Source organism: Pleurodeles waltl, chromosome 3_1 (assembly GCF_031143425.1).
Source record: "Pleurodeles waltl isolate 20211129_DDA chromosome 3_1, aPleWal1.hap1.20221129, whole genome shotgun sequence".
In the NCBI taxonomy this organism is placed as follows: domain Eukaryota; kingdom Metazoa; phylum Chordata; class Amphibia; order Caudata; family Salamandridae; genus Pleurodeles; species Pleurodeles waltl.
In genome coordinates this window covers 1224496656-1224522502 of record NC_090440.1, presented here as the reverse complement: position 1 = coordinate 1224522502, position 25847 = coordinate 1224496656, and the positions used below count along the sequence as shown (strand labels likewise).

The 25847-nt window shown below is 44.4% G+C and overlaps 1 protein-coding gene across 2 annotated transcripts in view; it reads right to left on the bottom strand.

Annotated features, from left to right (window-relative positions):
• Positions 1-25847, bottom strand: part of LOC138285071 (nicotinamide N-methyltransferase-like) — a 222953-nt gene that overhangs the window by 85026 nt on the left and 112080 nt on the right. The window contains exon 3 of one of the 2 annotated variants that reach the window (XM_069224561.1): positions 15015-15102. The exons of the other annotated variant lie outside the window; for it this stretch is intronic. Within the exon in view, the coding sequence (XP_069080662.1) occupies positions 15015-15102 (88 nt within the window). The remainder of the gene's footprint in view (positions 1-15014; positions 15103-25847) is intronic. 2 annotated transcript variants of the gene reach the window in all.

Sequence of the window (25847 nt, the reverse complement as noted above, 5' to 3'; positions counted from 1 at the left end):
AGAGGCATGAATGTAGAGGAAAGGCCTTTCCTCTCCTTTCATGTCTCTCTCAGCATTTCTGCTGCCTGATCGCAATGCGATCAGGCAGCAGAAATGCCACTAAACACCAGGGAATTTTTTCTTCTAGGATATGGAATGAGGGGAGCGGCCCCTTGGGCAAGGGTCGCTCCCCAGGGGGGCAAATTAATTTACGGCCATTTCAGCCCGGGGGGGGCAGTTCAGCCTATTATAAAAAGGCCAATCTGCCCCCGGGGACAGAAACCCCTAGACACCAGGGATATATATATATATATATATATATATTTTTTTTTTTAGATATGTGGGGAGCGACCCCTTAGGCAAGGGTCGCTCCCCAGGTGGTGGGGGGAGGGTAAATTGTCCTTAGGCCATTTATGCCCCTTGGGGGCAGATCAACCTATTTTTATTAGGCCAATCTGGGGGTAGACACCATTTGACAGGATTTTTTTTGTTTATCTTCATAAGGGGAGCGACCCCCTAGGAAAGGGAGCCACGCAAGTCACACCTCCCTGGACTCCCTTGGGTGTCTAGCTTTCAGAAATGTTTGGGTTTGGTAGGTTTCCCTATATGGCAGCTATAACGCAGGTGCCCCCCCCCCCTTTAAAAATAGGTAGTTTTGTATTTTATAAATGATATGTCCACATACTGTTTTGGGGCATTTCCTTTCAAAGGCACTAGGCCTACCCACACAAGTGAGGTACCATTTTTATCGGGAGACTTGGGGGAACGCTGGGTGGAAGGAAACTTGTGGCCCTCCTCAGATTCCAGAATTTTCTGTCACCGAAATGTGAGGAAAAAGTGTTTTTGGCCAAATTTTGAGGTTCGCAAAGGATTCTGGGTAACAGAACCTGGTGAGAGCCCCACAAGTCACCCCATCTTGGATTCCCCTAGGTGTCTACTTTTCAAAAACGCACAGGTGTGGTAGGTTTCCCTAGGTGCCGGCTGAGCTAGAGGCCAAACTCCACAGCTAGGCACTTTGCAAAAAACAGGTCAGATTTCAATGTAAAAATGTGATGTGTCAATGTTGCATTTCCTGTCGCAGGCAGTAGGCCTACCCACGCAAGTGAGGTACCATTTCTATTGCGAGACTTGGGGGAACACATAATAGCAGAACAAGTGTTATTGCCCCTTGTCTTTCTCTACATATTGTCCTTCTAAATGTAAGACAGGGTGTAAAAAAGACGTCTATTTGAGAAATGCCCTGTAATTGACATGCTAGTATGGGGACCCCGGAATTCAGAGATGTGAAAATAACCACTGCTTCTCAACACCTTATCTTGTGCCCATTTTGGAAACAGAAAGATTTCCTTGATACCTATTTTTCAGTCTTTATATGTCACCAAATGAATTGATGTATACCCGGTAGACAATGAAAACCCATTACAAGGCACAGCTCATTTACTGGCTCTGGGTACCTAGGGTTCTTGATGAACCTACAAGCCCTATATATCCCCGCAACCAGAAGAGTCCAGCAGACGTAACAGTATATTGCTTTAAAAAAATCGGACATCACAGGAGAAAGTTACAGAGTAAAACGTGGAGAAAAATGTCTGTTTTCTTCAGCTCGATTTCAATATTTTTTTTTTCAGCTGGTATTTTCTGTAGGAAAACCTTGTTGAAGCTACACAAATGACCCCTTGCTGAATTCAGAGTTTTGTCTACTTTTCAGAAATTTTTAGTTTTCTGGGATTCAGCATTGGTTTCACACCCATTTCTGTCACAAACTGGAAGGAGGCTAAAAGCAAAAAAAATAGTAAAAATGGGGTATGTCCCAGTAAAATGCCAAAATTGTGTTGAAAAATGTGGTTTTCTGATTCAAGTCTGCCTGTTCCTGAAAGCTGGGAAGATGGTGATTTTAGCACTGCAAACCCTTTGTTGATGCCGTTTTCAGGGAACAAACCACAAGCCTTCTTCTGTAGTCCTTCTTCTGTAGTTTGTTTTTTAAAAACAACATTTTTGCTGTATTTTGCCTATTTCTTGATCTCCTTCCGGGGAACCGACAAACTCTGGGTACCGCTGGAATTCCTAGGATGCAAATTTGGTGTGGGTAGCTTATGTGGACAAAAAGTTATGAGGGCCTAAGCGTGAACTGCCCCAAAAGGGCTGGCACCTGAGGGGGAAAAGGCCTGGCAGCGAAGGAGATAAATATTCTTCAAGGGGCTACGTGAACAAGACTGGCTTTGTATTTATTATATTTTCTTACTCTAATTATTTCAGTTTTAACAACTTTCAATTTCAAGACCTTTTTTATTTTATATAGGGCTGGTGTTGGGAATTTAACATTTAACTGAAGATCAATTTTGATACTACAAAGATACAAACTGCAACTAGCGTCACTGCTAATTACTACATCTGATATATTGGTCATTAAATCACAATGGCCATGGTATAGATTAATATTATTGACTGATTTATCTTGGGAATTAACCAAACAGTACTAATATTAATTACATATATTTACATGCCTCAGATGATTATGTAATAGCATGACCTCTACAGTCTTAATGATACCACAGTACTAAGTTGATAATCAGCATGATATTTCCTAATTTTCCAGGGCATTTTACACAGCAAGTGATTACTGTAATTATACACCATTTGAAGTTGCCTCTTGTTGGTATGCCCTGACAATAATATTCTGCACAAGATAAGAAAGATCAATCAGCATCTGTTTACAGAAAGCACCATAAATGAGCTTTAAAGCCAATAGGTCTGGCTTTACAAGAATGTTGTATGCCAATGTAAAGCAATACAAGTAAATAGTATGAGAATAAGTACGTATTTGTGTGGAAGCAAAGAACTGTAGAGTAATGTTGGAGTAGGTTAAAAGGTCAGATGACAGTTGCACTGTCAAGTCACATCTAAAAATCCATGTAGGTTAATGAATGCCCACCTCCCATCTGTGCTCAAGCACAAAAAAAAGTCTTGTTACGTAGGATCCTTTAATACCATTACAATGTCATGTGTGTGTCCCTGAAAATTCAGTCTGAGGCTGATGGATAAGTAAAATAAATTATCACAACTGTGTTATGTTATGTCTATTTGTAGAGCGCTCTAATCATCCTTCAGGGTAGCCAGGTGCTGAGTAGGTGTGTAGGCATGTGGTCCTCAATAAAATTATTCAAAAGAGCCAGGTCTCTGGCTTCTTGTGAAATTCAAGGAGCAAAATGGAGGTTCTGAGATGTGGTGGTATATCGTTTCACGTTTTTGGTGAGATGTATGAGAACTAGCGACCTCCTGCTATTCTTTTGTGCACAAAGGAAGTGTGTGCAAGTGAGCATGAAGCTGAGCATAGGTGTCTGGGTGGATGGTGAAAGTGTATACTGTTGTTGAGTTATGCAAGTCCAATTTAGGGTCTAATGGCTAGGGCTAGACCCTAAATTGGTTTAGGGCTTTGTAGGTTTGTTTAGAGGGTATTTTTCAAAATGTCATCTTTCTTATTCCCTGGCTTACATTTGAAAGCCACAAATGCAGCGAAACCCAATTGGTAATAACAAATATTCTACTATTCTATGCTCCCACAAGCCTTATGATAAAAGTGGTACCTCACTTGTGTGGGTAGGCTTGGTGCCTGCGTCTGGAAACGGCCCCAAACACAACATGGACGCATCACATTTTTCCACCGAAAACAAACTCATTTGTTCCAATGTGGGTAGCTCTAGCTGTTGTACCCTAGCTCAGTCAGCACCTAGGGAAACCTAGCCACCATGTACATTTTTGAAAACTAGACCCATAGGAGTATCCAGGGTAGGCTGTTGTGCGCGGATCTCACCATGTTTTCCCCAGAATCCCTTGCAAACCTAAAAACGCGGACTAAAAAACACATTTTTATTCACATTTCCGTGATGGAAAGTTCTGGAATCTGCGGGGAGCCATAGACTTCGATCCACCAGGAATTCCCCCAACTCTCTCAATAAAAATTATACCTCCATTGTGTCTGTGGGTCTAGTACCCGTGACAGAAATTAATCAAACCAAGGACAATGGGAGCTCCTGGTGATGGCTTCCATTGACCAAATGGCACAGGATTTTTATCAGCAAGAGTGGGGTAATACCGAGTGGTAAGGAATTTGTGGTTTCCTGTGGATTCCAGAACTTTCCATCACAGAAATGGAAGATAAAAGTGTTTTTCAGTCAGAGTTTGACAATTGTAGAACATTGTGGGTAAGAAAACCTCATGAGATCCACGCAAGGCCCACTCCCTTAGTTGTCTAGTTTTCCAAAATGTATGTGGTTAATAGGTTTGCGTAGGTGGCCCGCCACAGCACTGCCCTAAATACTGCACTTACCCCTACTGCTTTTCACTAAACATAGAGAATTTGGGCTTTTTGTGTCTTTTTCTCTTGGGCAATCCACACATGGAAGGGCTCATCAAATTCAAATGCCAGAGGACGGAATCAGGTTGAATACATTTTACCAACTGTCAAGTTAACCGCTTCCTCCTTTATGAACATTACAGAAGACGTGCCTAGTGAACCTTTACGAATGGCTCCCATGACAGCCACATGAGGTTCAGGAAGATATCTTACATGCATCTTTTGCGCACTTACTGTGGAAATCCAACTCCTCCAAGTTTTTAGATGTAAGTTTTGGGTGTCCGAATATGCCTCTGCCATACAGAGCCCTTCTTGTGGCGGAAATCTAACTGTGGCCATACTGACGGATGGCGGTAAGGTGGTGCTGCTACCACCAGCCAGCACCACGCCAGTAGACCACCGCCAGCCGCACTGTAACAAATAATATGGCCTGGTGGTGTTCTGCTGGCGGTAGCAGCACCCTGTCCCATCCCCTGCCGGAGGACCCCCTGGATCCAGGTAGGTCCAGTCTCCGACAGGGGAAGGAGGTGTTTTGTGTGCGTATGTGGGGGTGTGTGTGTATGTATGTGTGAGTGTGTGCGTGATTGCTGGTGTGTGTTTAGTGTTGACTGCGTGCATGCATGTATGGAAGTGTGAGTGCGTGTATGTATAGAAATCGGAATGCGGGTCTGCGTGTATGATTTGAAGTGTGTGCGGATGTGTGTGTGATTGGATGTATGCATGTGTGTATATATGTGTGAATGTGTGTCTGCATGTGTGTGTGAATGAGGGTGTGGATGTGGGGGGGGTGTTTGGAGAGGTGGGGGCTGTTTGAAGAGGTAGGGGGGTGGAGGGCTGTTTGGAGCGGTAGGGGAGTGGGGGCCTCCTATCAGTGACAGGGAAGGAATTCCCTGTCACTGATAGGGCCTACCGTCATGGTTTTCGTGGCATTACGAATGCCACGAAAGCCATGGCGGTAAGCAAGGGCCTAAAATCCTGCAGGTGGCACAATGGCGGCTGCCGGGCTGGAGATGGTTATCTCCAGCCCGGCGGCTGCTACTGCCATAGCGGTCAGAGTGGTACATTGGCCAATGTCATAACATGGTGGTAAGTACTGCCAGCCTGTAGGCGGTACTACTGCCACATTAACGCCGACCGCCGGGGTAATAATGACCCCCATTGTGTCCTGTACCTTTTTTCAATAGCATTTGTTATGATACAAGTTACTAATTTAGTTTTCATACTTTCAAAGCAAACAGAAATGGTGCTGCATAAGTCAAATGGACAATTTGTTTGACGTATTACACTTACTCTAGGTCTTGTGGGACGTCAGGGTGGTCCTTGTGTAGTATACATAAGTTCCCTAAAAAGCACTTCACAATCTACTCGTCTTTAACATTTTGCCACACAGGTATTCCGTGGCAATTTGGCATATGTTCTGTCCATTATTATGTGCAGTGTGGGGACTATAATGCACCTGTCAACTGGCCAACAGAACACCACATTCTGAAGGTGGGTAAAGGTGTTGAGCAGGCCATAAGAAAGTCCATGAGTTCCCCAAGTACTACTGTTCTGTGGCTGCTTGGCTAGCGCAGCAGTGGCCCATGGAAGGTAGGTATCCATGCACATCCACTGAAAGGTTTACCTAACGGCACCGCCATCTTCACTTTTGTACGATACAACATAAAGGAAATAGGAAAACACAGGGCTGGCTGAGATGGGTACTGGAGAGAGTATGTTGTGTAGCCATTTTAGTCATAGCTCCATGCAAGTTAGTTTAAATACACTAGGCTGCTGTGCACCTTGACCTGGTTATATTTTATTCGGCTTCGCATTGTTATTTTTACAATAACCAGTTTTACGGTCTTGTTTTAATTTCTTCTATCTAACTGTTTTGCTTAGTTCAGCATTGTGTTCTCAAACAACGCATTCTTGATCACACTGTGCTTCAGTCAAGGCTACAGTCTGGTACATTGCTGGTAAACGTGGTAGAAGTTTAGTCTCTAACATTCGTAGAAAATACACATCCTTACATAGGGACATTTTCTTAGAACATCAGCTGTGTAATTATAAAAACACTTCCTAGTCCCATTACACATCAAGGGGGAGATTCCAGCCAGGGAACCACAACTGTATGCTGAATGCTTCGCTGCAGATGCTGACGCAGATCACAGGCCTTTGCTCAGGTATGAGGGTTGATGTCCTCCCTGGGGAACCTGAAAGGCAGATTAGAGCTTAACATGCGGTGCTCAAAATCCAGTAGTCTCATTAGAATACTGAGAGCCTACGCCACAAGTATATATGACTCTTCTGCCTCTTTCTCTGCTTACAGCAGACTTTATAACAGCATTGTTGAGCCTCTTTAGGTGTTTCAAGAATGCAATCAGCTAAGTGTCGCTCCTGCAGCTTGCTTTGCCACGTCCTCCAAAACATATGAGGTGGAGGCTGCTGCTTCTGTAGCAGTAAGTCTCTTGATGATGGACAATTGAAAGTCAAGGAAAGACATGAGTCTTCCTGTGGTTGTCCGACGATAAACAACATATGCATTGAATGATGCCACTTGGATCAGGTGGGTAAACAGTTTCTTGCACCAAGTGCCAGTTTTATTCCTCACATTGTATGGCTGAAGAACCTGGTCATTCTTATCCACTCTGCTCATTTACTTGTTGCAGACAAATACACAGGTGGGCTTGTAAACTTCGGCCACCTGATCCCAAACTGTGACTGGGGAAGTGCTCTCATCATTAATTGTAATGAACACGTACGCATCACGCCTATCCAAGAATTTGACCGTGAACAGCTCATTGGAAAGCAAGGCAGTGGTCTGGGATTCCTGCAGCTTCTTACAAACATGCTCCTACGCGAATACTTCTAATGGACCGTAACAAAGGCTCCCTGAACAGCTCTACTCCTGTATAGAACTTGCCACTTAAAGGTTAAAACCTTTGTGAAGCAGTGGATGGCAAGCTCCTATAAAAACTTTTCTGTGACACCTCGCGTGGGAGGGAAACCTACAGGGTTTAGAGTGGAGTCATTCCCTTTATGCACTCTCAAGCTGCAGACATAGCTACATAGCCAGTAGAGCTCTCACACGGCATGTACAGCTTGATACTAGAGCAAGCTCTTTAGCTCACAATGTACTGCCTCAACAGCAGCCACCCTTTGTACAGGGATCAAGGAGTTATCAATGGCTATATGAAGTATGAATCTCTGGAAACCTGGCAGACAAAAGTTCCACAACAAGCTACATTTTGAACTACCTGTCATGGTCTGGATAGTCCCGGGACACTGCAGCAGAATTATCATTAAAATGCAGCATGCACTGCAATAGCAAAAAATGATCTCTGCTCATGTATGGTTTCTGCACTAATCCCATTTTTAGTGTAAGGCCCAAAAATACCTTCAACTCCACAAGCGAAGTGGAAGTCCAATATTGTGCCCTAGAATGAGGCCCTTGAGTTCCTCCATGCTCCCTCAGAAGTTGTTCAGCACACAAATTTGTATGCTAACCATTTTTCTCAAGGAAGTCAACATTCAAAAAGAGATGGAATTAGTCAATTGGGAAAACGCTGGCCCTTTGGACTTTACATCCAGCGTCGCCAGTGAAAGGCAAAATTTGGGGCTGAACTAAATTGGGGGGGCTGCCAAGAGAGCTCTCTACCTGTGCTTACCGTTACATGTGCCTTCCCTCTGGGTTGGTCTAACCTTCTACGGCCCCCCCACTGCACAGACTGTGCTTGCAAAGGGACAGCACGACTGCCATCATCATGTCCCTCAGAATCGCTGGAAGGTGAGTCATCAGATGGGACTCCGGCGACTGAAATATCACATCCAGATTCTGCTTCATTTTCCTCTCCCTCAGACGCTGTCTCAGTATCTGATGTCTCAGTCTCTGATCCTGCTTCAGAGTTGTCCCCCATAACCCCAGTTAGGGCTTCTGCAGCAGTCATCCACTGAGATGCCATCTCTGCTACTGGCTAAAACCATCCTTTTAAAACAGTATCCTAGGTAACAGGCAGAATTGTTGTTCTAAATTAGTCATGCGTGTGTGTGTGAGATGTGTGCAACAGTAAATAAAGACAAAGTCATCTTACCTTATCTTCTATCCTAAATCTGTAGGTTCTCTAAAGACATTAAAAAGACAAACAAGTATTGGCAAAGCCAATAGATTTTACCTGCACAAAATCTATTGGCTTTGTCAATGTTATTTGAAATGTTGCAAAGCAGCTGAGCTGATGAGCAACATGGTTTAAAGTAAAGAAAAAGGGCTATGATGAGTCCAAAGCTGGTGCACTAATGTATTGTTATATAAGTACGGAGGAATGCACTACTTTAACTCTGTCCACTTCTCCATACCAATTAGGAGAATGCAGAGTTTAGCCCATCTTAAGATGACATGTTTCATGTCACTGCTCAGAAAATCAAGCATGATGCCAAATTGTTCCTCATTTCACACTAAGCCATGTGTGGAGCCCCAGGTTGAGAACACATAAGTTTGAGGTTACAAATTGGAGTTGCTCATAAAAACTGCTCATTTGTGGTGCATCAGATTCTAAAACACAGATGTAGTTCATGAATTCTTCATTGGAAGAGATTCTAAATATGTCTTAGAAGCCAATATAATTGGGAAAAAAAGGTGGAATATTTAGCCTTGTTTAGAAACAAAAAGCATCTTGAATAGGGGCCGCTTTCCAAATTCCCAGGAGGTGGTTGAGCCCTCCTACAGTTCAGGGCTTGTATAACATACATGGTTCTAGATTCCACACTGTAAAGTGAAGATGGGGAGAAAAGGTGGTGTGAGGTAGAGAAGCGGAGAGAATGGGGAGCAATGAGTGAGTGGAAATCTTGGAAAATTGTGACTAGGATGTCCGACAGTTGAACAGGAGGGAGTAAATAAAAGATAACATAAAAAAGCAGAGGTGGAAGGGGAATCCACAGAAGCTAGGGGCAGTATGCGGATAAAAGGTGGGGCAGAACTATAGGTAAACTGATTTGGGGACAAAAAGTGTGGAAAATAGGATGAATTTCCAAAGTCATGTCTGAGCTGGGTAAGGCACACATTGATGGGAAAATATAATTCATTTCAGCAGTGTAATATTTTACCTTTTAACGATGTTTAAACTTCAGGAAAGCAAGGCTGAGGAAGAGGAGGAGATCGAGGGTTCTCTTAATGACTGTGATTCATGCATCGGAAATTTGTGCGAGGCTGCGAACTGCAATACACAGGCTTATGTGGTCAGTCTGACGGATGGAGCCCGGCGTGCCTGCAAGTCTGACCCACAGTCATATACTGAGATAAAAATGCAGACCGCCTCTCACATGGGGAACATCTTAAAAGATTTAAAAAACCCTGCGAAGGAGGCCCAATCAGACTGCATTAGCGCAGACGCACCAGAGGTGGGACCTGGGGGGCCGCACAGAGAACTGGGCCCCACTGATCAGCCAGCAGTTAAGGGTTGAGGAGGTGTGGACCGATCTGGCAGGTGCCACCGGGAGACAGATAACGACAGCCATTGACACAGACGGCAGGCGCAGGCGGAGCGGATCAGCAGGCGCAGGAGGTGCCTGTGGATTCCCCAAGATCGAGGACAAACGCTTGGCCAGGCTGCCATGAACCTGCACCAACCGACTAGGAGTGGAGCAGGTGAGGAGGGGACCCGGGTGGGGGGACCCATCTGAGAAGCGCTGGGGACCTTGGCCACTGGCACAGCCACTGGGGACTGCAAGGAGAGGTCAGGGCACAAGGGACAGGAGGAGGAAGGAGAGGGCCCTATTACGCAGGCATTTCTAGAGGGCCTGGTCACATCACTGAGAGAGGACTTACAAGCACTAAAAAGGGACCTGTCGAAGGTCCTGTAGGAGGCACGACGCAAGCTGGAGGAGGTCGGCAAGAGGGAGGCCACCCTGGAAGACCATGAGACTAGCCGGGATGAGGAGACTAAGCAGCTCAGCAGGAAGTAGTCAGTTTGAAGGAGCAACAGATTGATCTTCAGGTGCATGCTGAGGACCTGGAAAATCGTTCAAGGCAGAACAATATTCGTATCAGCAGGGCGACAACAGGGGCCGAGGAGGACAATATTTCCAGGTATGCCAAGGCCCTTGTCTGGAAGATCCTCGGGGTGAAATGGATAGGGAGATCAGAATGGACAGAGTGCATAGAGTGGGTTTGCCAAGACCGTCTCATGTGCCCCAAGCGGACATCTTGGCCTGCATACACAAATTCCCCCTCAAAGAGCGCGTTCTACAGCTAGCAAGAGAACAACACTCTCTGAAGTTCCTTGGCACACATTGCTCCTATATCAGGACCTGGCAGCGATTTCCCTACAAAAGAGGAGAGACTTCCGCCTCTCACCTAAGGGACAAAGGAGTCACCTATTCCAGGGTCCATCTCTTCAAACTAATCTTCCATGGGAGGGCAAAACTCACCAGCTGTGCTCATTGAGTGAGGCATAAAAGTTGCTACAGCTTGAGGAACTCACAGAGAAACAACTGCACGCTGGCAGACTGCATCGATGGGGAACACCAAACCGGACCTAAAGACCCTAGCAGCCGGAAGAGGGGCAGTAATGGAATCCCTAGCGGGAGGCATGACGTATCCTGAAGGGGTGTGAGGGGACAGGGATGAGAAAGCATCACAATGGCGATAGGGGTAAGGGCGGGGGTCACTTGAGAGAGGTCGGGAATCCAGGGTGGGAGGCCCCTGACACTCAGCTCACTTTCCTGGACTATGCAGGATTTCAGGCTCCCACAGGGAAGCCAACAAGACATGTTGTTTATTTATTGTTGGGATAGGGTACACAATGTTTTTACACAGACGCACACAAATGGCAGACAGTCATGAAGGTCAGGTCACCACTCCAGCGGGGCTCAATAGAAGCACCCACCAACTACCAACAGCTCACTTGACTCACTTCAATAACCTTTAAAGTAGGCATGCAGCAGTATCCCAGGTCTTACAAATTCCACCCCAACACAAAAGATACTGCTTCTGGTGGCTGAGAACCAAGCTCCTGCTGAGGAAGGAGGTGGTCGCACAGATAACGAAGGCCATTTCCCATTTCCAAGAGATCAATGATACTGCAGACACACCCACCTCACTACTCTGGGAAACATTGAAGGCTGTTATTAGAGTAGAATTTATTGCGATATCAGCAGCGAATAATAAAATCAGATGGGAGAAGAGGTCCCAACTGCAGCAATAGGTGACGGACTTAGAGAGAATCCACAAAGGACTGGAGCCCCCAAATATGGAGTCAACTTAGCGCAGCCAGAGCGCAGTTAGCCAGCCTCGATACTGACAGAGCAGAGTATGCAGCCCTCTGCCTGCGACACTCCTTTTATGCGGGAGGCGATGGGTGCGGGCGCCTCTTGGCCAACATGATTTGAGCCCAGAGGCAGGCACTCGTGGTCACAACAATCAAGGGCCCGGACGGGGTGGAGGTGGCGGAAAACACGCAGATAGCCTCATGGTTCTGCGATTTCTACCAGGCCCTTTACTCCCCCCAGAAGGCAGATGGGGATGACCCCCCCAACAGTGTCTCACCCGAGCCCGCACAGTTAGACTGTCAGCTGAGGAGGCAGCCCCACTGGAAGCCCCAATCACAATAAAGGAGGTAATCTCTGCAATTGCCTGACTGGAGGTCTCGAAGTCCCTGGGGAGAGATGGGTTGCCAGGCCTATCTTATAAAATATTATGGAGTAGCTTAGCCCCCATATTGACACGCCTCTTTAATGTCATCATGGGACCGGATGAGATCCCGCTCTCCATGTTAGAAGCAGCCATTGTGGTGATCCCTAAACGGGAAAGGACCCTACACAATGAGGGTCGTACAGACCAATCTCTCTATTTAACGCAGACTTCAAACTCCTTATGGGCATCCTAGCTTCTCATCTGAACCCGCTCATGCCTGGCCTAGTGAACCCTGACCAGGCAGGTTTCATCCCACATCAGCAGTGCGGGGACAACACCAAGCGGATCATGCACATATTGGATAAAGCCCAGCGCTCGAGGAGGGAACTAATGCTACTTAGTATAGACGCAGAGAAAGCATTCCTTCACGTCCACTGGCCTTACCTCCAGGCTACACTGGAGCACTTTGTAATGGGACCCCGATTACGAGTCTGGATAGCGAGTGGGTATAGTCATTCGAGTGCGTTGGTCAGAGATAACGAGGAGACCGCTGCCTCATTCCCTGTTGGCAGCAGAACCCGTCAGGGTGCCCACTTTACCCTCTCCTGTTTGCCCTTTATATGGAGCCATTCGCCCAAAGGGTGAAGGACATCCCTGAGATAACTGGGGTGGTCTTTGGGGGTGAAGAATACACCATTGCACTATAGGCGGATGACGTGGTGGTTGCGTTGGATGACCTGACGAGGGCCCTCCCGGCCTTTTTGAAGGAGGCGGAGGCCTTTGGGGGGTGTCCGGATTCCAAATGAACCTTTCAAAGTTCCAGGCCCTCAATCTCACACTTCTGGAGGGGGTGGTGGACTCATTGGCCCCTTCCAGTGGCAGACGCACTGTATCCCCTACCTAGGCATCCAAATAGCTAGAACAGTCTTAGAGACATCAAAGAGGAACTACGAGCTCCTTCTGGAGGGTGTCAAAAAAGACCTGAAACCATGGCCACAGTACCCAATATCATGGCTCGGGAGAATAGACCCCACCAGGCTCCCTACTGACACTGCAGAGGGATATCGACCGCTTCATCTAGGCAGGAAAGAAGTCCATAATGGCCCGTGCACTGGCCTGTCAACCTCCGCCAAGAAGGGGGCCTGGGAATCATAGAAATACAGCAATACTATAGAGCAGTCCAAATCCGCTACTTAGTGGAGTGGTTCCGGCCAGAGTCGGACAGGCAGTGGTTGTTTATGGACCAGGCAGTAGCCGGTACCCCTCTCTGGAAGATCGCCTTCCGCCCGACGCCACAGACCGGGAGGGGGGCTGTACTCTTCCCCATCACCAGAGCAACCCTGAGAGCCTGGGACCAAACAGCATACACCAGAGGTCTGACCTCCTCTCCCTCTCCCCTACCGCCCATCATGGGGAGCCTGGAGTTCACGCCGGGTCTAGACCAAGGAGCCTTCCGCTCTTGGGCATCTTGGTCATATTGATCTGTCAGACATTTGTTAGCCGAAGAAGGACTCTTGTCCTTCAAATCCCTAAAGACCACACACTCACTGCCAGAGACTGAAAGGATGCACTATCTGCTGATTTGCATTGGGTGCCGCCGCCCGCGAATCGGAAACAGACAGGTAGACCCCTCATGCAATACGAAAAATGGCTACTGACGACCAGCATACAATATTGGACCTCTATGATTTACTTCAGCAAGCGACCCCGACATCTAGGGCTCCACGCCAGGCCCGCTGGGAGGCAGAAATGGGCAGGCCACTGACACCCTGGGATTGGGAGGCGATCTGCTACAGGGCAAGACACACAGCATACAGTACAAACAGCATAGAGATGGCAACGAAGATTGCTACCTACTGGTACCTTACCCTAGTTCGACTGCATGAGAGGGACAGGTCTTGGATGTCCCTGAGCTGGAGGTGATGCAGAGCTTTGGGCACGCTGACCCACCTACTGAGGGAGTGTCTGAAGCTGGAGTCCTATTGGGAAGACATCAACGACATCCACCAAACCTTTGACACCCAAATCCCGCAATTCCCGGACTGAATTATACTGGGCCTATCAAACCCACTGATGTTCCCGCTTAAGTCAATATGAGGCCGGAAGATCGGCCTAGCTCTAGGAGCAGCCCTACAAAACATACTGACCCACTGGGGAAACTACATAAATCCCCACGCAGCTCGGTTGGCTACATAGGCTATGGCAGATCCTGGGAATGCAAAAGATCACACTTATCCTTATGGCAAAAGGGCAACCATTTAGAGACATATGGCACCCCTTTCTCTCCCTTCCTTCCGGAGAGTTCCGGGAGCTGACCAGTCCAAAATATCTGCGACTTCTATGACTGCTAGAGGATCTGACCGGGTAGGGGAAACACTAAGGAAGCCAAGGGTTTCAAACTCATGACTGAATGCCTAATTGTGCACATGGTTGGGGGGGGTGGGGAGGAAGGGGGAGGGTGGGTGTGGTTGGTTGGTTGGATGTACGTTCTCGTTAGTTTAAGGCTGCTGCACCACCCTCTGTTTTACCATATTTTAAAACAATAAAGACATTTGAACAATAAAAGTCATGGAGCAAATGCTCCTTTAACTAAAACCTTATCTAAAAAGTTATCAAACATGGAGAAATCCGTGTCACAAACAGCCAGATTAGAAAAGTACTTATTTCTGTGCAAATAGAGATGTGTTATTTTACAATACAATTTGGAAGTAGAACAAGGACGTTTAGTAAAGTAAATGGTACTAACCCAGTAATTTTGTATGGCTAATCTTGAATGGTAGAACTTAGTTTCCCACATCTAAATCTTTTTACTATAAATAACTATTAGGAACATGAATGTTTCCAATGCTTAAATGCTGTCTCAACAGTCATGGAATTTGAAAGATTGGTATACCTTTTTATTAGTGATTGCAAATCAATATAATTTAACAATTTGATATAGGAAGCTGTGTGCTCTAACTTTTGCCCAAACTCTAGATGTAAAGTTGTCTCAACACTTTCCTTAATGATGGTGAACAAGTATTTATGTTTAATGATACAAAGAAGTGCCCCAGATAATATAAAAATTAATACCTTAACTACAGATGTCACGCTACTCAGATTTTCATATCTTAACACACTTTCACTTGTCCTGCAATTATTTCCCACCATGGAGAAAACACTGTTTGGGAAGAAACAATACAGAGTGTAATGACAGTAAGTTAACCTTTAAGCACAGATTGTCAAAAAATGTAATGAACTGTTACCTTCTCATCCTAACTCCTACATTTTAATTGTAGGTCAGAAAAGGAATATTTCTGCAATATGGACTACCTACAGTAGATATGTCATTATGTGGCCTAGCATAGTTGGTGACTTGTGAAACAATCCACTGTTTTAGGTAAGAAGTGTAGTTAGTTATTAGGAACAGCTTCACCAATTTCACTGCAACTCTCAGGTGACCAAGCACAGTATTTTGAAGGGTTTTTTCACAATCCATTTGATTTATGTTTTTCCCCAGTGTTTGATGATGAACAAAACATAATGCTAATCTGCACCGTGGTGGGTGATAAGTGATAGTATACATAAATAACTTTCCTGTGTCTACCATCCGAGCAGCACTAAATAAAAAACAAGTTAGATGTAATATCTATGTATGTTTAGTAATATATATTAAATATTTTGTAATGTAGTGTTTAAACTGAAACAAAAACACTTTTGGTAATTTAAAAGTAACCATAGTATTTATATAATAATATACACAGCTACTTCATGAGACTTACTGTTCACGTATCTTCACCTTTACTTTTTGATGTATCACTATCAGTACCTGTAACTTAAAAGTCAGAGATAATACCCAGCTCTTTATTTAAATGAATTTGAGAATAGTTCTAACAAGGTGTTTTTTCCCTTTTTTTTATTTCTCTCCATAAACTGTAGGCCAACAGGACCAACTATAAAACTAAATAAAAACACACCCAACAGGGCACCAAAAAACATGGTCAAAAACAAAATACAAATAAAATCCTACAAGTTTTGGGGACGTCTACAGTGAGCAATAACAGCTCATGATAAATATTTTAGTAATTTCCCCTGCGATGAGAACTGTTTAACAGTACAGACAGTAAGTTGCAGTCCCTGCATAGGGCTCTACAATGTTGCTCTGCTGCCAGAGCCAGTTGACAGAAACTTGCAACCCAGCTGATGAAACGGTGGGTGGAGTTGAAGCATGAGCTTGAGGCTGAGTAGGTATGGGAGGGGGAAGTGGAAGGGGAAGGTACTAAAGCAGGTGGAATGTCCCCAGGTGAAGCAGAGGTTCTCTCTTCTAGTTGGGTCAAATCCAACTGGTGCCTCCTTTCTGTGCATGCAAAAATGGTAGCATGCATGGTGTGCAGGTACCATCCTTGTCCCTCTTGTCCGTAAGAAGTACTGCTGTCCTGTTCCACTCGAGATGGCTTTATTGCACAAACAACAAGTCATCTGTTGTGCGCTGACTTTCTTCTCCCCGGTGGAATAGTGAAAAACTCTCAAACACCAAACTCCTTTAGTATTTTCTGGAGCTACAACTACTGCTCCTCCTAACCAATGTCCTCTTCTTCCTCCTCCAATGCATGTTAGCAGCAGCAGCAGGCTGACCTCCTTCAGCCATGTCAGCAAATTCTCCACCAAAAAAGCAGAAGCAGCAGCAGGCCTGTCTGAGTTCTGAACAACTTAAAAAACAACAGAAATGAGGCAAAATACAAACCACCTTTCTTTTGGCTAGAAAGAAATGTTTCCAGCCTATCAGAATCTTTGTTACTATTGTGAACTACCACAGTACTACCTAGACAGTAGCGCAGTACTGGAGAAACCCTGAAGAAAAAAATAATAATGCTGCCTATTTTCACTATAAAATGTATACCTTCCTTACTAGTACTACTTTTCAGCTAAAAACTGTATTATAGGTATGCAGCTTTTGTTTTAAAAAAACACAGAGAGTAATTTGTGCTATAAAACTATAGCCAAATTCTACCCAAAAAAACATTTCTAAATTACATAAACATTTTCACATACAATTAAAAACAATGTATTACACAGAGACACAACTTTACAAACTGTTTACTTCTAAAAACCTAACAAATTCACCAACCAAAATAAAGGTTATAAATTAGTTATATTTAAGTGTTATAACATTACAACAACAACACATTTAAACTACACAAAATATTAGAAATACCATAGTTATAGTTTACTTTGTAATGCTTTCATTGAAACTTTATTTCTACAAATTAAACTATGTTCCATAGTCAAACATGTCGCTGATACAGTGGAACACCTATAACTCGCCAAATGTATATTTATTCTTTTACACCATTCAATAATGGCTTCTTAATACATATATTAATGTAGCAATCATATATATATTGTGATAGGGAGATGCTATTTCTTTTATTTATATATATATATATATATATATATATATATATATATATATATATATATATATATATATGTTTATACACACACATATACATATAAGGCGAGTTATAGTTATTCAACTGTATCAGTGACGTATACATGTAATGTTCGATTATGGACCCTTGTATCATTTGTATATTGTACACATACATACTAGAAGTGGTTGCCACTGGGTAGTTATAGTTAGTCTGCGTTTTAATAGGAAATGCATTTTTTAGGTTTCTAATAACTACTGCGCCGTTTGACAAATCCTTCATGAAACTTTCCAAAAAGGTGGTTTTTTTTTCCCAGTTTCTTGGAAAGTTTTGGGATGATCTGTCAAGAAGGGGCAGAGAAAAAAGGGGCTGGGGGTCACAAAACACAGAATCCCTGTGCATTTTCCCATATACTTTTTTGGAACGAGCTATTGAGAAAAATGTTTGAAGGATCCATTACAGGTCTCAGGGACTTAGTCCCCTACTCTGAGATTGTAATAAAAAATATATAGGGGGCAGGGTAGAAATACTGTTCCCCCAGAGCTCTTGTGAGGGGTGGGGTCCCAGAGGCTCATACCTGGGTCCAAAAAAACAACAAAAAAAGTTTTTTATGCTGAGATCCTGCGGGACTCCTGCAGGCTTGAAACATTAAATGAAGGAATATGCCAGTTGATTTTTTTTTATTTTCAAAATATTAGACCCCCAGGATGGACCAGGGCCTGGTGGCCTTTATTTCAGAATATTTGGGGAGGGAGGCAGGCATGAGTGGGCCACCTCCTTGAGCCTCTCTTGGACACCATGGACCACTTCCCCGGGGGCTAAATTCACATCAAAGAGGAGGGGGAATGCATCCCACTGTGCCTCTACTGGAGCCCAGGTACTCCATCCTCCAGGCCGATTACTGAATAACGGGAAGGTGGGCATGTAGCACTCCTACCCTGAGCCACCACTGGGACTCCAGGACCTCATCCACAAGGTTGATGTCTTTACAAAAGGGAAAGGGTTGTACAGACGCCCTCCCTGAGCCACTTCTGGGCCCCGGGGACCCCACCCACTGGGGCTAAAGAGGAAGTGGATTGCACACCTACTCCTGGTGCTGATATCGACCCCAGGGACCCCCTGTCCCATAGTGATTGAACTTTACAGTGTCCTGGGGAGCGTACCTCTGGAATACTGTGGCTACCTGTCTGGGAGAGTGCAGGCCTACTGTTCCGACTAGGGGGGCAAAGGAAATGTGCCATCTCCCACCAGCACCTTGTATGGTGCTAGCTTGTTAACTGGCTGGGCCCTGGGTCTCCCCCATGGCCCCAAGCAAGTCTCTACATTGTGTGTGCCCCAGGGTGTTATCCACCTATAAAAACAAAATGGTCAGCTCCCAGAAGAGAAGCCGGCTGATGCCGCATGGCCCTGGGGCTCCCCTTGTAGCTCCCAAATAAAATAAAACACATAGGTGTCCAGATGCCCACAAAAATCTTTTTTTTGTTATAGATGAGGGCAATTTACTCTTTTTTAACCTTTTTTGTGTCCTTACAAGGGACAGGGGCACTACTAAGCATTTTAATAATGTTGTGGGGGGGCTGCAAGGAATGTTGCAACTCCCAAGTAACATTAAAAACAAACGGTTAACTCTCCTGGATGATTACATTCATGACCAGAAGAGATTTTACCACATATTTTTAAAGCACTCCTAGCTGAAGCTCTACGCTCGTAAACTAGAGTGCAGGAAACTTTTGTGGCTGTTTTTATGATTGCATGTTGTGGGCTAAACATGTTTAAAGAAAGACAATGTATCAGTCTTTCTTTTTACACTTTTCAGCCAAAACAATTGCAATAATAACAACTGTTGATAGACTCACAGACATGTTTATTTTTTATTTAAAGTTAATTGCACATTTTAATAATAATCGCTATTATTACATATTGCATTGTGCGAATTACTAAAATGTTCACTAAATTAAAAATACTGGTGATTTTTGGACAAAGATGACAATACAGTGAATTGTTATATTTTGATGTTTTGACTATTTGACAAAGTCATTAAACAAAAAAAGACAAAAACACGTTTTTTTTAAATAATGCTTCTCGAAACAATCACTATTATTAGACATTGTAATGTGTGAATTTATAAAATATACATTTGATTTTAGGTATTGGTGACTTTTTGACAAAGCCAATGGGTCTACTTTACATAAATATAGATGTGCTGACCCCTTGAAAAAGCCAATAGACCCACAACATTTTGCATTTTGACCATTTAAAAAAGTTCAGTAGGTCTGCCTAACTTAAAGGGACACCTTTTATATATTGTTACATAGAGTAAGCCATACGAGGCAACGTGCAGGCTAGGGCCTGGTCCAACCTCATGCCACACACAACCAAATGCTTTATGTTTTAGAAAAAAAATAGTAATTAACTGAAAAAAACAAATGTTATGGTGCATTAGTTACATGACAAATGTCAGCTAAAACATACTGTTTTAAATTAACAAAACCAGTGAAATGCACAAGTTATAGTTTTCTCAAGTAACTGTAACTTGTACCCTCGCCAAGCACTGCTAATTACCCCCCATTAAATCACTCATTACATGTTCTGTGACATAATTTATAATAACATCTGAAATTACATAATTGATGGCAACACTGTGCATACCGGGGGCACATGTTTTAGTCTGCATATGTGTGTGTGACTGTGTGTGTGTGTAGATATATATATATATATGTATATTCTGATTAATTGTCTTGAGTTTGGAAAGATTTTATTTAAAAAAAAAGGTTACAAGGACGTTATAGTTAGGAAATAGAGTAAAAAACCCTTGAAAACTCACTACAAGCATTTGCGTTGCAATAGGTCTTCCATTTGCTCGAGTTAAAGCTACTGGTCCTATAAATGTATAAATGGACTTTTCTTGCCACAAAAATTGGTCAACCGTACCGCACAACTTGGTCCTCTCTGCCACATAATTCCGGTGGCCCTGTGTAGAACTAAAGCACTTCCATTTACCTTCTTCCCCTATCTGCAGCAAAAAATAAAAATATTGCCATTTAGCATCCTAACTTAAAGCCGCCATGCTATTTGTAATAGAATACCACTTTCATAGCCCCACCATCAGAGTTGGTAGCTGGTTAACATATTGCTCAAGAAAGAAAACTAAGTTGTGTAACATGCAACATAAGAGAACACATAGGCTACTTAAATCATTTTTCTCTCACAAACTTTAAAACGCTGACATACAAAAATAGCTTTTTGTTTATTGTAGTGATCATGACTTTACAGGTACTTATGACGGGCATACAATCTTAAACATGTGAGCATCAACTTGGTCTTATAGCTGAGGCACACATATGTTCTCCAAGTGTCAAGCTTATGCAACAGGAATCGCTTATGCGGACCTTCGATCATTAGCGACGCCAGGATTGCTTCCCTTGCAGTGATGAGTGAGGCAAGTCAAAAGCAGACAGATCCCATGCCACTTCACCCTAAAAAATGCAATAATTAAAAAAAGCAGACACATTGAGAAAGCTGTGCATCGCAAGAAGACCGCCACGCAGCAATTGTCCTACCACCAATAAAGCCACACTGCAGCTCCTGATGTCTGTCTTTGTGCGTGACGTCAAGGCTCACCTCACTGCCCTCCAGGTTCTCTACGGCCACCTTCAAGCTGAGCAGCGGCATCTTCTAAACCAAACAGGATGAACAAAATCCCCGGGTACAGAGCAACTAACAGCTAACAGCTTTTCTTTCTCTGACTCTTCAAGAGTCAAGCCAAGCCCTCCCTGCGCGAGACGCTCTCGCGAAGGAAGAAAGAACAAAGAAAACAAGATAGACAATGGGAGGAGAGCAGGGAATTTACAACACAGACAGCATGAGGAAGGGAGGGAAGGGCTAAAGGCCACACAGACAACAGGCAAATGAAAAGTAGGGCGGCAGTTGGAGATATGGGGCATAACACGAGCAGGAAACTAACAAAACAAGTTGAGGCAAAAGGAAAAAGTTGCGCACCAACACTAATGTATATGGTTGATTGTGCAATAAAATAATACACACCACAGGTGTGGAGGGGGAACTAAGTTAAAATGGGTGCACTCACTTGAGGCTCAACCCAAGAAGAAACATACTATTAGTTCCACAAGCATTCCTCTTTTGACTGGAACAGAAGGAATTCCTCAGATTGTGCAATAATCCATTTAACTGGGTCAGTCTCCAGGGCAGGAACAAACAGCCAAAAGGCGGGACAAACGTAAAGCATTTACCAATGAAACCAAAGGAATTTTGAAAGACAGGTCAAGGAACAAATGAAAGTGATGGGTGTATGGTGGGCTTGGTGAAAGCCCCCAGAAGTAGATTGCAACATGTCGGGGGACCGCGCATGCATGCTGCCTAGGCTTGACCAGAAAATAACTATGGCTCACCCAGCATTGACCTTGTCTTAGTGCTTTTTTGTTTTTAAGCCATGTGGCATAGCAGCCTGCACTGCTGTGCAATTAATATTTATATATATATATATATATATATATATTGCACGAGGCAAGCAACATGAGGGAATATATATTTATATATATATGGCATGAGGCAAGCAACATGAGGGAAGTGCAGAGGAGGGAGCCGCAACAAAATAGACAGTGGGAGGAGTTAGGGGGGATTCAAGCAAAACAGGAGGTAGGTGCATGGAAGGAGCAGTAACACAATGGACAGCAGAAGTAGGGCAAGCAACGGGAGGAAGGGGCAAGAAACTCAAGGAGGTTCAGAGGGGAAAACTCAATGAACAGCGGGGGCAAACATCATGAGGGAGGGGTGAGGGTAAGAGTTTGGGTCAAGAGCCCAGATTATGGGGGGAGATGGTGGATGGATTGCAGGCACATCCACTCTCAGAGTGCATGTTAAAAAAAAGGTACCTGCAGGAGCAGATACTGACCGCAGACAGGAAGCTGTATTTTGTCCATGCACCTTGGCAGGGACAAACACCTGAAGTGACTGTAGGCAGCAGGAGGCGCTGACCAATAAGCAAGAAAACAAGAGTAATGTTGATGGCAACCAGTAGTAAGTAATGGGCAGGATCTAAGCTCCTGTTAAGATTTTTTTCTTTACAAAAGATTATGCAGACAGCCCATGTTCTGTTGTCGCAGGCAAAACCTAAAAAGTATACTGAGAGTTCCCACTTGATTTCTTCACCTCAGCTTCTCAATCAAATTGGACTGGCTTGAGGGCAACACCATCATGTGAAGGATGCACTCAGGCCATGTTTGCGTAATGCAAATGGTCCTTGATATTTCACAGCATTTTGGGACTTGCATTCCTTCAAATTTAAAAGAGAAAAATTACACGTCTCAGATACAAAGAAAAGGAGGACTAAATAAGCTACTCAATATTGATAGGGGACACCTTGACAACTCTTTCGATGGATGGGGAAAGCCACCTATGTGGGATAAAATACTCCTGCATGCCTATTTAAAGGATATTTACCTGCGGCCTCTTAAGTAAGTGATCACAGAACTTCTCTGGGACTTGCAATATCATTATTATGTACAACATGGGGGAGGGGTGCATACATGTTGTACACATTACCGTCCTACAGTCAGCAGGTTCAATGTCTGTGGTGGGTATCTGTATGTAATCCGACCACCATAAAGGTCAAAATCCTCACTTTGGCACCTCGGAGGATAGCTAAATTAGCACGAGTTAAAATGGCATTACTGATAAAATGTTTAACATAGCACTTTTATCATGTTTCTAGGCAATGTAAATCCAATGTGTTACTACCATCTAGCACAATTACGCTCACTTTTTTGGTCTCTGAAAGCCAGAGTCTGCCGGCATTGCATCAACCCTGTAACATGCAGGCTTCACACACATTCCAGCAATGAGTATAACTTAAATAACGTAACAAAGATAGTTGCCCCATTAGAACTGTTTGGTAGATTTGGTACCAAATACATGTCAACGTTAAACCATGTTTCTAGCCCCAGCCTTTTACTTAAAACGGTGAATTCTGGAAGATGTCATCTAAATCTCATCTTGAACAGCCTTAACAAATATTAGATTCCTGGTGACTCTGAGGCTCAAGGTAACCGATACGTAGATGCTTAAACACAGTTAATATTACTGTGTAAATAAAATCTAAATGATAGCATTTCATCTGAGATACACAAAAGCAGTGACATTCTTACTGATGAGAGAAGGTCAGGATTCAGCTCTTCAGCACTTCCACCCAACCCCCGCCCCTCACTCTGACAGGATTAGTAAAGGTTAATACAGAGAGAAAGAGGTCATGTTTAGTCCAAATGTGCAGCGAATATGATCTGGCCTAAAAACACACATGCTCATTTCTGTTATAATACTAATGTGTTTCATTGGTTTTGCAGCGCCAACATGTCGCTGAATAGCAGCTTCAAAGCCCATCGACTTCTAACCCGCCTGGAAGCTTACGTGTGGGTGACGGGAGCATAGATGAATGTATTCGACAGCAAACAGCATGGAAGGAACATACAGACTAAGGTACATTGCCTAGTAATCCGGCCACAGACCCAGACCAAGTCAGTGGGCGAAGCCCCAACAGAACCAAGGACTGCAAGTCCACTGCCTGGAAGCACAGAGATCGTACAACTTTCACCGGGCTGCGCCGCCGGCTCCCAGGAGGGAAGGGACATAAAAAACAAAATGATTTCACAGAAAAAACAAGCACTGTATATTCCAAGTTAAAAAGCTGAATGTTTTTGCCTCCGTTTGTGCTTCACATGAGGCAAGCTGATTGGATACAAAACCATACTGACTTGGGCTTTGTGTGTGAGCAAAGCAGGAGCACTTATAAACAGCAGAAACTCATGGCGCCAGACTACTGGCACTTCAGCAAGTTCTGGACGCAACTTCGCCTGTGCACGGTCAGAGACTAGCATGAGTGAAGGCAGTGAATTTGGGTGAGGGATCGCAACACCACGGCGCTCCATCTTTTGACGTGCCTAAGGGCGCATCAGGACATAAACCAGTGACAGCCATTCAGTGTAAAAGGTCATTTATTAGGACAGTATTGCAACAAGCAACATAACTTTAACTTTTATCTTGAAAACCGCAACTTTAATAACGCCCTCCCTTTAACATTTCCTCGCTCCTCCTACCACTTCAAACCCTCATTTCGTTTCCATTCCCCTACACACTCCCCTTTTCCCTTGATACCCCATTTGGTTTGTGCGTATCCCCCACTCACAGCCTTCACCTGCTTGTTTATTCCCTGGAAGGGTGTCCAAGCCCGCATCTGACTCACCACGCTTCCCCACTTATGCCAACCAGCACAAACCCATTTGGCGTTTTGCTGCCCCACCCCAACATGCACGCTACTGCAACCTAACCACATAATTCCTGATCCCTGACCCACATGTTTTCTCTCCACAAATTCTCCACCAACAACCTCAAGTCCATCAAATAATATGCGTTCCCTAACGTGGACAAATGTACCCCATCATCCCTAAAGAGCTCTTTGTCTTGTTCTGTGATGTCCTCATGTTTCAGGATTTTTATCCCCTGCGCCCAGCAAAAAACTCTCATTGCTCTGTTAAGCTTCCTGCGAGCCCGCACCATGGCTCCATACTTGACCGCCCCTCTCCATACCCTACGAGGCACAAATTCCGTCCACACCACGCAGGTGCCATGCAACTTATGCTTAATGGTTTCCAAGTCTCTCTGCATGTGTTGCAGTAGCGTGAGTCCTGATAGTTTACAAGGTCATTCTCGCCCAGGTGAATAATTAGCAAATCTGGGCACACCCAGTTCATTAAGTTAGATGTGATGAAAGGAAGCAGGTTACCCCATCGCATGCTGCTCTTCCCCCACTATAGCACCTCATGCCGTTTACTGGGAAGTCCTAATGCCCGGCCATAGACTTGTTTCTCTGCAAACTTCGCCGCCCAGTGGATAAAGGAATGGCCCACCAGCCACGTGACCATTTTGCCATGCGATGGGCCGTACACCTCTACTGTAATGGAAAAAGAGCTGTAAAAATGTTTACCCAAACAGACAACCCCCCCCCTTGTTAATAAGCTGCAGTTGCACCCCACCCTTCAGGGCCTTACGTAACGTTCTCAACACCTTGACTTCCAGCGCGCTATCGCCCTGATCTTAGCCCAGTCCCAACCCAAATGTGCTGCGGCCGTAGCAGCCCCTATTCTGAACGAGTGTGTGCCAAAATCTATGGACCTGCGGCCCGTACGTCCCAATGCCATCCTCAAAACGCGTAGGAACTGAAAACTAGTAAGCTTGGATCCGGACCTATGTACAAACACCCCAGCTTCCCTGGAAGAAAAAATTAATGTTTGGAACTTTGTTCATTCCAGAACTGGGCAGGCCAGAGCATTGCCCCCTTTTTTCAACCACACCCATTTCCCCTTGCCTAGCTGATCAGTCTTAGAGCGTCTAAGCCAAATCCCCAACCGTTCACCATGTAAACAAACCTCCTTATATTGCACCCCTACCGCTGTTCTGACACAAACGAAACAATGCCAGCTCG